General features: G+C 39.2%; 2 protein-coding genes across 4 annotated transcripts in view; both read left to right on the top strand.

The window, feature by feature from the left end:
• PTPN4 (protein tyrosine phosphatase non-receptor type 4) overlaps positions 1-5,149 on the top strand; it is a 68,749-nt gene extending 63,600 nt beyond the window's left edge. Inside the window, exons 25-26 of the mRNA XM_009570483.2 lie at positions 472-607; positions 3,099-5,149. Of these exons, the coding sequence (XP_009568778.1) occupies positions 472-607; positions 3,099-3,185 (223 nt within the window). The 3' untranslated portion in view covers positions 3,186-5,149. The remainder of the gene's footprint in view (positions 1-471; positions 608-3,098) is intronic.
• Positions 5,150-12,597: 7,448 nt separating this feature from the next.
• EPB41L5 (erythrocyte membrane protein band 4.1 like 5) overlaps positions 12,598-13,407 on the top strand; it is a 57,992-nt gene continuing 57,182 nt past the window's right edge. The window contains exons 1-2 of one of the 3 annotated variants that reach the window (XM_054069720.1): positions 12,598-12,828; positions 13,168-13,315. The gene's annotated coding sequence lies outside the window, so the exon portion shown is untranslated. Of the gene's footprint in view, positions 12,829-12,927; positions 13,069-13,167; positions 13,316-13,407 lie in introns of those variants that run through there. The other 2 variants (XM_054069719.1, XM_054069718.1) reach the window with 2 other exon arrangements.

The following is a 13,407-nucleotide window of genomic DNA, read 5'->3' as shown; positions in this document are numbered from 1 at the left end:
TCTCCAAAAGTCTCTAGTAATTGTTCTGTTCCTTACTGCAAATATGAAGCTTTGGGTCACTTCAAGAACCTACACAGGATTTTACCAAATCAGCCCAACATTCCAGAAACAGTCAAATTGACACAAAGTTACACAAGGGGTGCTAAGTATCTCTGTGGGTTTGGTTTTAGTGTTGGCTTATTGTGATCTGAATAAATAGCAGTTTGTAAGTTCAGATCAAGTGAATAGCTGGGCTAAGACAGTCCCTCTTCAAAGGACTGACAGTTCTGCACTGATTGCTTTGTGCTCTGTTCAGGCAAGGTAGAGGCTTCCAGTGACACAGATGCAATCTTTCTAACCCCTACCCTAATAGTGTGAGAAGAGTAAAGATCAATCGAGAGACTCCTTGAGAAAGAAGGTGTTTAAGTGTGAACTATATTCCAGACACTTAGTTTCACTTTCCATTTGGGTTTTTTTGTTGTTCTTTTCCAGTGCTGGGATTGGACGGACAGGAGTTCTTATCACTATGGAGACAGCTATGTGTCTCATTGAGTGCAATCAGCCTGTTTATCCATTAGATATTGTAAGAACCATGAGAGATCAAAGAGCCATGATGATCCAAACACCTGTGAGTATCATACTTGCTGTTCTGTGTTGGATAAGAATAATTTCCTATTATCTACTCACATCATTAGACAGGTTTTTTAAATACTTGCTGTTGATCATATTGTATAGAGGGCCAGAGTCACACAGCATAGCTATAGCCTTGGCTGTGGGCAGGAAGAAATGGCCAAGGCTATCGAAAAGGAGCAGTTCTTCAGATTTCTAAAAAGAAAACTCAAAGAAAGCAGCAGCTGTTTCAGGAATACCTGGCAATTAGTGTCAAAAGTGACAGTTGTCAGCGGTGGAAAAATTACTCAGTGGAGAGAGCAGGAGCCTAATTCTAGCTGTTAAGAATAGGAGTAGTATAAAAGCTAAACACAGGAAGATCCAAAACATGCAAGAAAAATCTTCAGTCATTTTATGTTGCCTTATTTATAATGAAAACCAGCCTTAACTCTGCCCTGTGGTGACTCAAAGGGAAATAATCAGAAAGATAATATTTTTAGAAATCAGTGCAATTAAGCTTCATGTGAGAGATACCAAAGTAATTGTAAGTGTGTTTTGTCTGGAAAATGTAACTTGCTGCCAAGATGCTTTGGTGCTCTATTCACATTTGATGTGTTTTAAGATGCTAGAATTTTTCCTGGATCTGTAACGTTTGAGAGTTATGAGATAATTGCAGTATTTCTTTAATGTATTAATTCAGAATTGTATAAGTTTTAGAACAGATTTAGGGTATTTTTATCAGCCAGGTGTTGTAAACACAAACTGCTCTCAGAGATATACATTCTTCAAAAATACATAGAAAGGTTGAGTTGTGTTGTCTTTCAGAAAGAAAAAAAAAAAGGGCTTGGACTCCTGATTGTTCCAAGCTTTTTCACCAGTTCCTGGGTTTTGGGTTTTGTTTCTTTTATTTAGTAATCTGGTGTTTAGTTTTCCTCGTAGTTTATAGCGTTTAAAGAGGAAGTATTTTGAAGGAGGAAAGGCACTGGCTCCGGTATCGAATCTCCCCCATAGTTACTATTGTAGTAACTTAAATGTCCCTGCTGCTGTTCCTCTAATCAAACTTGAATAAACCTTTTTTCGTTCATAAGAGAGTATTCAGACTTAGAAAAAGTACATATGGGCATCCATTTCTAGGTCATCTGTCATTCAGTGCTGCTGTCCAATATTCATATTCCACTAAAAAACGTTGCATTATTCACCTAGCACGGTAAGGATGAGGAAGATGATGATACACAAAAAACAAAGGATGGCTCTTGCTGTTTGACTATACAGTATGAATAGCGTATCTCTCTAGCATACATAAAGAGGAAGAGACTTTTATTAGTAAAGGTAGGTGGTGCAGTGGGGTAAGGGTTTTATCTGTATTTCCACAGCAGGTGCCAAATATCTTCTGGTTTTCTCATTTTTCTTAGAGAAACTAGAATTTTCAAGCTTCAGTGAAGCACAAGTGTTTGATGCATCAGAGGGAGAAGGGGCAATAAAAGACTTCAAGTGGGTTTTTTTTTTTTTTAGATTTCATAAACATTAGCTATTATAATTCCCCCTTTGTCACTCCAGCCCTGATGTTGTATATCCTGAAAAATTCACTACATGTCCACGAGATGGCCCTATGGATGAGTGCTTGTGTGTACTGTATGAGAGGAGATCAGAGTCTCCTAGAGGGAGCATAGGAGGAAAAATAAGTATTTTATACAAATATGCATGCATTTAGCTAATTTATTTTACATGCAACAATGCAGCAATTAATGATTTATTACTAAACCTGTTATTGTGCCCATTCAAGATCTGACATCACTAACCACTGAATAAAGGGATATTCCATGACACTGAAAATGTCTGACCAGCGTATACACCATTATGCAGTATCCAGCGTTAGTTGTGATGCTTTACAAACAGTGGCTTTATTCTTTTTGTTTACATTATATTCTGATTTGATTACTGTTTGCTTTTTTTGACTATTATATGTTTAAAACAAAATATTGTGGCCTCTGTGTATGCGGGTGCTAGACTTGAATACATTGCAGAGTTAGTATATATAACATTAATAAAATGGAGTTCTGGATTTTTAAGACATGGAACTGTTTTCTTTTTTGTCACATTCTGAGAGGGAGTTGCCAGTAACATGCCAGAATTCAAGTGTGTATATATGCTTTGAAACTGTATCTTCTAGATCCAAGTGCATGGAAACCTCAGGTCAGTGAAACTTCAGCAGTGAAATGAAGAGGAGAGAACTAAATAGCTCATGTTGTAATAATAATAATAATGCTGGTTTTGTGGGTATGACTTTTGGTATATATTTCCAAGTGCTGTTCATTCCATTCTTTTGTTGAGAAACAAGATGATTTAATGTAAAGTTTCTGCTGTTTTGTGTTTCGTAAACTAATTTTGAAGCACAGTTCTTGGCCTGTCAGGAGAATGGGATGTGGAAATCTTAGCGGCCTTTTCTGCTTCCAAATGACATGGTTCAGTTACATTTCTTTTCAGTTTACAGTATCTACTTTCCTTTTCAGAGTCAATACAGATTTGTCTGTGAAGCTATTTTGAAGGTATACGAAGAAGGATTTATTAAACCTTTACAACCATCACTGCATAAGTAAAGAGGAAAAAAAAAACATTGGATATCAATTGAGGAATCCTGTCCTCTCTAATGAACTGGCAGCATTCTTTGTGCCATAATACTGCTTGCAGGAAATGATAGTGAAGTACAGCAAAGGATTGACAAAGGACTTTGAAAACTTCAGCACTGTTGCACTTTACGTTGAAACAAAATCAGTCTCTGAAACTCTTCTAACCTTCATCTGTTTGAAGACTTTTTTTTCGTGCTTTGCTCCGAACAAACCATAAACTGAAAGAACTAATTGTGTTCAGGGTAATCTGCGATATTTCATTGTAGTGCCATATACTGCGCTTCTGGTTGAATTGCTACAAACAAGGCTTGGAATTATTTCACTCTGTTTTACACCCATGTCTCTTAAAATGAAAAACAAGTGAAAAAATACACTAAGCCATGGTCTTTTTCCAGTGCTAGGTTTATTTACTATGTACAGACTGTCAGTGTTTTGTTTTTTACAACATTAGCAATATTGCAGATACTAGATAGATACACACTGCCGACTGATGCAGCACACTTTGTCCTACACCCTTACTAGAGACCAGCTGGTTGTTAGAGGAAAGCTGGCGTCTGTGTTAACCCAGCAGTAGCTGCATAATTGCCCACTTACCAGCATCTTGTACAAAACAGTAACAATAAAAATTTAAAAAATAAATCAATAAACAGCATTTCTTTGACACAGCTTGTGTGTCATACACTGGTGTATTCTGATTCATGTGACTTAATATTACGTGATGGGAACTAGTGCATGCATTATGTCTTAACCCCTTAAGTGCCTTGAGACTTACAGCGTACATCCAGTGAAAGGCACTCATGATTCTGCGGGGGTGGTATTGTCCTGTCATATTTATCTTAATGGGATCAGATTTTAAAAACAGCCCTTGGTGCTTGGAATGTGTTACCGCAAGGGGTCATGGAAATACCATTCCCTATTTCCTTATACCAGTATCTGCGTGCTACTTTTAGTAGCAAAAGCACCTCTGCCAACTTAATGAATGAGCATTGTATGCTGCTGTGTTGTAGTTAGGTGAAAAATCTGACACATTCCTTTATTCCTTCCAACTAGTAACTTACTAGCAGCTTACTATGAAATGCTGGTAGGTTGTTAGAAGCTGATACTTCTGTTTATCCTTTGATTGAGAATAGCTGTCTTACTTGATTAGAACATAACTCTCTAATAGCACTGATAATTAAGTTGAACTTACAATCAGATGTGATTTAATTCCATTATCTGCTAACTGATTACTTTTTAAGTCCTCATAGTTGATTTCAAGCCATGTTCGTACAGGTCTGCCTTTTTTTTTAATTGTTTGGCAGGGGGGAGGGAGGAGAACACTATGAAGTTGTCCCAGAACTTGATTTTAATTCCATAATGACCCAGTCAACTTCTGTTGTGCTTGTGCAAAATTGTTCCAGGTGGTATGGGTTGCTTCTTATTTAAGTAGGTAGAAGATTTGTAAGAAATGTCTGTCTGATACAGTATGTGAGCTCATTCTAAGGATAGATAAATGTCCTGGGGTTTTAATGTTTTTCCAGCATAGGAGAAACCAAATCAGAAGCAAGGTGTCCCCTGTAATATACTGTAAGAAAAAAATCAGTCACTTATTTGACTGCCTTGTGACAACATATCTTTGTGCCCTCTATTTAAAAGTTTTAATTTATTGTATTGGTTTCCTGAAAATGTTTATCCAGAAAAAAATTTGTTGTAAGTTATATAGAGCATAGAATTAAAATGCCAAGTTCTACGCTAAATAATTTTTAACTATTGAAGAATTATATTATATAATATACTGTGTTCTATGGATATTTGAAAGAGAATGAAATCAGCTATGAAATATTAAGTGAAAATGGATTCAGGCAAAGTGAAATCCTGGTTTATGACTTCGTAATAAATGTGAACCACAATGCCAAATGGAAGATAGAGTTTAAAATATTTTTAGAAGACAGAATCATATTAGGTGGCCTGTGGCCCTGCTACTTACGTTTCTAGATTTGATGCTTAAATCAATATTATCCCTCAGTGAAAAATGTATCTCACAAGAATCTCTAGATCTGATGAACTGAAAGAGAATAATAAGGTAGCTTTAATCTCAGTTTTACTTTAAGCCATTTGCAAAAAAAGAAAATTCTTCTTTAGGAAAGTATAAGCTTTAATTTCCGTGTGATGAGATTATTAGCTGAGATGCTGACTAGTTGGAAAGTAAATTCAGCACTTAATATCTAAAAATTAAAATAATTTCTCCATTACATTGAAATAAATGTTCTTCATAGTCAGGTTGTAAATGAAAGTAGAATTTTCTTTTTTTTCTGAGGGAAACCAGAAATTGAGTTAATAGCAACATTCTGTAGTGTTGGTATGTCATATATTTAAATATTCTTATGTAAAGTTGCCAAAGCAGTTTGAGTTCAAAAAAACCATTTATACCACAAGTAAGTGTGGGATATTTATTGGTTATATGTCATTACTGTTTTGATTACAAACACAGGCAAGAGTAATAGGTCTCTTCAGAAACGTTCCTCTGCACTGACTTAAGCTGATTTGTAGTGTATTAACCAGTTGCACTGGGGAAAAAAAATTAGAACAAAGTAACTATTCTTAGATATTTGGCCATTGCAGACTCTGTGGCTTTTTGGCTCCTCCAAATCCAGGAGAGTGGTAACCAAAAACTGTCTGGGAAAGAGAACAGCATAGAAGCCTTTCTGCGCCATAAATAATTTGTTCAAATGTTTCTACCTGTTGTGGTATAAATGGCCTTTAAAATATTTTTGTATGGCCAAAAAAAGCAAAACTGCTAAATATTTTACTCTGTTATGAGGATCTGTATCATCCTTGAGAGTTTTTAAAGAAGTTTTTGTATGTTTCAGGCTGTACAAAACATGAATGTATCTTTCAGACATAATGACCTATAGACCTATACCTGATCGGTGTTACGACTGTTGGATTTTATGAATAATTATTTTCATACCATTTGATTAGGAAAAATGTTGGGTGGGTGTGGGAAAGAGAACGTTTGTAATATTTCCACTATACAAATCCAGTTTAAAAAAAAAAAAGAAGGAAGTTTTCATTGTAAATAAGAGCAATATTATGACAGGTTTGTGCCAATGTATAATGTTAAGACTTCTGTTTTCCTTTTAGGTTCGGATTGAAAACTACCACTACCATCTCTTATTTCAGGTGGATTTGAAAGGGAGGTTTAGTAGAAAGACGTGGGGCTCTTGTGGAGGCTTTGAGAGTGCTTTGGGGGCATTTTTAATTTTTGCTAAATATGAAATAAGATGCAGATATTGTTTAATAAACCACCTACAGATTGCCAGCCAATCCCCTTTGAGAAACACTGTTTAAGATATATCAGATATTAAAAGCTTAAGAATTAATTTATCCTGAATTTGGAAGCATTTGATGTTTTAAATAACCAGCAAATCTTAAGTAGTGTAGAGATCTTGATTTTATTTTTTTTCCTCGCTACACTTAATGCTAGCTGACCATTTCTTCCACATTTATCTGTTAAAACTTCTAAGCTTATGTCCCATGTAGGTAAAGCAATAACACTTCTACAGTATCTGATTACAGTCTGGCACACCATTTATTACAGAACGGGTGAGAAAACAGTTGGGAGGAACACAAGTTTGTTATGGAACCCATGTGGCCAGCAACTTTGTGCGGAGACTTACCAAGAAGCTTTGTGGTACCTAAGGAAGAGCCAAAATGCAGCAGACCTGCTGCAGTTGCACTGCCCAGGGAGAGAAGCAATAGGGTTAGCAATGCTGGAGCTCCAGCTATGCCGTGGAGCTGAATTATGTGATATTTTTATGCTTCTGCAGTGTGTGTGCAGGTGTGTGGGTGATGTTTGATGGCTCAGGGAATTAGCATGAGCTTGAAAAAACTCTACAGATTCACCAATTTGCAAGTGAAAGCAGGTTGTCCAATAAGTCTGCTGTAGTTTTGACTGTAGAGCCGCTACGCAGGTGATCCAAGATCCTCAGCCCCGAGGATGAAGGGAGGGATTAGGTAATGGTCTGAATTAAAATTTTGTGTATTTGGACTTCTACAAAGTACAGGAATGGTGCTCTGTAATGTCACCTGTAATCTTTTTGTAGCTCACATCTGAGGTCCACGGCTGGCTGGGTGTATTTGCTAATTTACGTACCCACCTTCAGTCTTGAGACTGGAAAAGCTGTTTTCCAATTGCTACTTTTAGTGCTAGGAGCCAACATAAGTAAATCTGGTAAAAACATATTCATTGATTGGATCTTGCATGAAATTGCAGGGTTTATAGTTAGCGGTGATTGGGAAGCTGTTTGAAGGGGAAAATGGTCGATTGGTTGATTTTTTTTTTTTTTTTTTTTGGTGTGTGTTTGGTTTGGTTTAGCAGTCTGCAAGAGAAGCCAGTTTGTTATTGCTGACTTTTACTTCTGTGCTGGTTGCTACCATGAATGTGCATCTTTTAAGTTCATAGGGTTTCACCAGCTGTTAGTTTTTAACTGATGCATCAGCTGTAAGCTCTGGCTCTTGGCTTTGGCATTTTTTGCTCATAGAGAGTTCAATGGTAAGAATCTGAGAGAAATCACTTTTTAAAAAAAATGCTGACACTTTCAGTTAAAAAATGTGGAGGTTTTGATTTCTTTGGACCAGTAGCCTCACTTAAAAAAATTGCCACTACAATTTTTATCATTCTAATCTGTTACAGTAGGAACTGTGGTTTCATGGACTGGCTGACAGTTTGTTAGTTGTTTTATTTCGTGTTTAGCAAGCTTACACATTATAAAGGGTGGAGGTTTGTTTTTTTCAAAGTGTTCTGATGTTTGAATAGTAGCACTTTATCTCACACTTACTACTGACTTAACAATTGGACAAAATAAATTGGGTTTCGAGAGAGATACTTAAGGGGTTTCCGTACAGAGATGATTTGGATTACACCCTGGTACGAATGCTTTCTATTGTTGCAACCATTTCTGGTTTATTGTGCGTGTTTCTTATGGACTTTCAGAAAATAGATATAAGTAATTCTATCATTTCCATTTTCCTGTCTTGAATAGAAAGCTCACATTTATAAAAATAAAAAAGTTAAAAAAAAAAAAGGTGCAAACAAACTACAGGGTACTCGTACATTTGTCTCTGTGATCTCTCTCAGCTGCAGATTAGCTATGTTTACTGTAAATGTTTCTGCTAAGCATTATTTTTAACATGAGATCAGTTACCTGGAAATCAGTATTTGTTTTTTTTACTTAACTTATTTGAATTTTGATAACTAAAGGTAATGCACAACAAAGTTTAAAGAAGTTGTCACCCTTTTACTCCTAGGCCAGGAGCCGGAGACATGAGTGAAGGGGTTAAACAGTTTACATTAAGCTGTTGTTTTCTTTAACTAGAATATATCCACAAAGACTAGACTAGAAACATTCAGTGCAATTATCTCAATACATTGGGGCACCACAGTAACAACCTATATATAATCTTACAGGAAATTTAAGGTAAGAAAATGAAGGGTTTATTTTATTTGGTGTTACCCAGATTTGTTTTTATGTGTTTTGGTTTGTTTACCGGTGATCCCATTTTAACCAGTCAATTTGGCAGGGCTCTGTGTAAGGCTAGGGATTTTTTTTTTCCTGTAACAGGTGCTATACTATGTGTATATACAAAGGGAAGAATATTATTTAGGTCATTATTAACAATCAGATGGTGGCAATATTTTTTGCTAGTTACTTCTGGTAATTAATTTGCATTCCCAGCTGTGGCTTTCAGTTGTCAAATTCAATCTCTGATTCATACTGCTGAATGATGGACTGCAAGTGTGAAGTAAATCATCTCAGAACTGAATAGCTCTTTTGTTGTTTAGACTAACTCTTGTGTACTTATTATTAATGTTGGGGGAATGGGAAGGTTCTTCCCAGAAGTAGACTTTTGCCTATAAATTTGTTTAAAAGCACATGAGGGGGAGGAAAAGAAAACCGAAACACAACCCTTTGGCTAAACAGCTGAGGTGTTTGATTGAAAATGATCGAAACTTGAAATTGGTCAACACTGGACAATGTGAAAATAAATTCAGCTTTTGTCACTGCAGCTACTGTATGCTTTAAAGGGCCTTATGTATTTGTCCTCATTTTGATAAAATGAAGTTTCTTGCCATTAAAATGATACACTAACTTCTACCGAAAACCAGCAGTTCCCAGGATAAATATGCTAATTAACATTTAACAAGTCTTGTTTTAGTCTTAAGTAAAATTTCATTCTATTATGTGAAAAAATGCTGTTATGCATATTTTGTGGATATATTTAATTTCAGTTGACAAATAGTTGTCTAGGTACAGACTTGAAAATATATATATATAGTTTACTTGTGGATCTTAATTGTTTAATTGCAAAATAAAGATGTGCTTTAGTAATTTAAAGTTTAATTTTTTTGCGATTTTCTTACTACTGTACACACGGTTTGCTATGCTGGTTTTACATGCTTCTGACACCACATGATGCTCATCTGGTGTTTTAATTTTGACATTGTATGTCATAAATACAGCCCTATGGACTGAGCACTAGAAGAGGGTGCTAAGTTGTTAGGAGTGAAATAGCTCAGCTACAGAAGGAGGACAGTAGCAGCCAGAGTTTTTTACCTGAAAGTATGTATTGCAGGTTTTGCTCTAATGGAAGAGTAACTCTATTTATCTTTTATACAGTGTTTTAGATATAGTTTTCAATAGAGATTATAGTTTGCTCCCAAAACTGAGGGCATGAGGAATACCGATATGCAGAGCAAAAGTTCCAAATTGAAGCTTGTAATGAAATATTTGCTGCCAAACAGTAAGAAGAAGTTCAAAGCCAAAGTAGGAGAACATGATTAAAGTATTTAAGAGGCAAGACAAAAATTTCAGGAGGGATAAGAGTCTCTATGACAGAGACCTCTGAGTTCTTAACTGTTCTTGACTGATTATTTCAGAACTTTAAAGTGAGGGCAAGGTGTTTGGATTTGAAGTACAAAAAGATAAACTACTGGGAAAGCATTCAAGGAAAGAAACAGAAGTAAGAAGAGGTATTAAGTAGGAAGAGATTTGTTTAAACTAGAAGACTGGATAGAAGACAAACCACAGATACCAGTGTTGTATGTGCATAACTTGGATCGTACCTCAGTAGCAAACAACGAGGAAGGAGTAGACTAATTACGTAAAGAGCAGAAAGAAGCTGGTGTGAAGTAAGAACAGCAAAAACGTGCAAAAAGTTTGTGTCACTGAAGCTACTGAGAGGGAATAACAGTTTTTTGTGGTGACAAGGGAACTTGTGAGTGACAGTGGCTCAGTTTGAGGAAACAGCTGAAGATGGGCAGAGAATTTAGGGACAACCTCTAAGAATCAGGCAATTTATTTTCCATGAATGCTTTGTCTATTAGAAAAATGTGAATTCCTTAATGGGAAGGAAACTACTGTTTCCATGACAGATCTCCACTAAAAACTAAGCATCCTTGTTATGCAAGTGATCAGTCACTTGATCTGTACGGACAACTCATCAGATGTGTGAAAACTTCAAGATATATTGTTTTTACCCTCTTGAAATACAGTAAGATTTTATGTCTGGGAACTTTACAGCAAGCTTGCGCACGTATTTCATGACAGACTAGCAGGAGCAAGTAGAGTCCCTGCTCTGCAGGTTAAAAAAATACCTGAATTCTCCCATTTTGTCATTTGTGTTCCTGAGTAAATAACTAGGCACAAACCTGAATCTCACCTTTCCCCTGAGCTCATCTTGATCCTTCTGCTTGTGGCAGGAAGGTTGCTCTGCTGTTGGCTAAAATAACTGACATCTAGCACTGAAATTTGCCTGTGGCCTGGGCAGCAAATGCTAGGCAATTACCTGGCAGCTTTTCTTTTTTTTTTTTTGGTCATTTCAGCAAATGACATCCAGATAGCTTCACATATATTTAGGTACTGGAGCTTATTTTGCCGTGCAGGTGTACTACACCCATTCCCCTGCATGGCAGGTCATCTGAGCCCAGGTTTCACAGCTGTGTGTAGAAAACATTGTGGTTTGTCATCACAGCCTGTCCCGATGATGTTATTTTGGTGTATAAACACCAGCAGCATTGGTGTATGGACAGTCCTGCCTTGTGATGGTTGCATCATCCTTTTGGGCAACATTTAAAGAGATGATTTTCTTTTAACTCCATGTTTTAAGAGTGCATCTGATTGAGGCTTTGTCTTCTGCTGGCAGCTGAGGGCTTGGCTGAACTGTGGAGGGAAACATCTGCTCCCTGCCAGCAGAAGTTTCAGATTTAGTTTAGTTATTAGGCAGAAATGTTTTACTGTGAGGGTGGTGAGGCACTGGCACAGGTTCCCTAGAGAAGTCGTGGGTGCCCCATCCCTGGAGGTGCTCAAGGCCAGGTTCAATGAGGCTTTGAGCAACTTGATCTAGTGGGAGGTGTCCCTGCCCCATGGCAGGGCTGTTGAAACTGGATGATCTTTAAGGTCTCTTCCAACCCAAACCATTCTATGATTAATATATCTGAGTATGGTAGCAATACATGCTTTGGAATTTTTCATGCCAGGACTGAAGGCATTGCAGAGAGGCTGGTCCAGAACTACAAAGCAGAATTTTCCCCAGACCCTCTTAATTGCCTCTTGGTTGGAATTAAAAAAAAAAAAAAAACAACAACGAAACCCCAAAACAAACCCACACATTTTTCATAAAAAGAACTCTGAGATCATTAGCTAACATTTGGAAGTCCCTCAAATTAACATGCGTGAAGGACTGTGGCCAAACTCCCACTGGCTCCCATAAAAGCAGTAATCAGTCCTTCCAGCAAGATTCTCTACAAAATAACACCCAGAAGCCCCTGCAGAAGGGATTGCCAATCTCACCATCTGACTAGATTAAAAACAGCAGTAACAATGTGATAATTGACAGGAGAAACTTCCCTGACAGGGAATGAATCAGTGTTTATTTTTAGCCTTCTTCCCAAATGCTTTATTTAAACAAAAGATAAACTAATTATTTCCGTCCATATATTGTCCACACCAGAACCGGGAGGTGACAGAGCCTTATGTATCTGCAGGGAGCACTTTGGTTTGGCTCATCCCTTGAGGGCTGCACCCCGGACAGACGCGATCTCATGGTACGTTGAATCACAGAACGGTACCCGATCCCGCACCATTCTATTCAATCCAGAGAACCCATCTCGATGCCATCCCGAAGGCTCAAGGCGAGGCGCTTCTCGTTTCTGCCGTCGGGTCCCTCTCCCCATCTCGGGTAAGGGGCCTCCCCTCCCCGTGCACCACGTGGGCCGTTCCCCTGCTCCCCCTCCCTCTGCAGCACATGGGCCGTTCCCCCACTCCCCCCCTACGTGTGCAACACATGGGCCGCGCCGCGCGCCCATCGCCCCCCGCCGGGCGAAACCACCTGGCCCGGGGGGGGGAAGAGGCCGCGATGCCGTGGGCTCCGCCCCTTTAATGTGGGGTCGGCTGCGCGGCGAGCAGCGCTGCCTTTGCCGCCCGCTCCCCTCCTCGAGCAGCGGCTGCCGGGGCCGCGAAGGCGGCCGGCAGGACCCGGCCCACCCCGTTGAAGCACCGCCCGCGCCGCCGTGTTCCGGCCCCGCCTCTCCCGGGGCTCCCGCAGCGCCGCCGCCCGCGGGGCCGCCCGGCAGGTGAGCGGAGGGGCCGGGGGGCGCGGGGCCGCGCGGCGCCGTCCCCTGCCGGGGCTTCCCTGGGACGGGAGCGCTGAGGCCGGGGCCAGAGGGGGGGGCTGTTAGGGAAAGTGAGGTCGTTTTGGTTTAGCGAAGTTCGTTCTGAGTCAGGGTGCGCTTTGGGAGCCAGGCAGAGCCCCTCCGGTCGCGTGTTTGCTTCTAAACAAACGGCGCGTTTCCCGGTGCTGTTCTGTGGAGACGGTAAACCATGGCGGGGGGTGGAACTGGATGGGCTTTAAGGTCCCTTCCAGCCCGAACCATTCTGTGATTCTAATGCCTTGTGTTCGGTGTGGTCTGCAGCAAACAGCTCTGCCTTCCTCTGTGATCCCCTCTCTGTCTCAAAGGCGAGGTGACTCCAGAGCTCCAAATTAGCCGGAGATTTGCTCGTTCTGATACAAGAAGTTGCAAAACTGGAATATTTTATGTTTAAACTAAAGCAAAGCTTCATGTAAGTGATTATATTTTTTGAAAGTTAGACAGAATGTTCCTCTGATAGCGTTTTTTTTCATCTAGAGATTTGCCAGACACTGTTGCATTTTG

This window comes from Cuculus canorus, chromosome 6, assembly GCF_017976375.1.
Source record: "Cuculus canorus isolate bCucCan1 chromosome 6, bCucCan1.pri, whole genome shotgun sequence".
In the NCBI taxonomy this organism is placed as follows: domain Eukaryota; kingdom Metazoa; phylum Chordata; class Aves; order Cuculiformes; family Cuculidae; genus Cuculus; species Cuculus canorus.
This window is presented reverse-complemented; position numbering and strand designations above follow the sequence as displayed.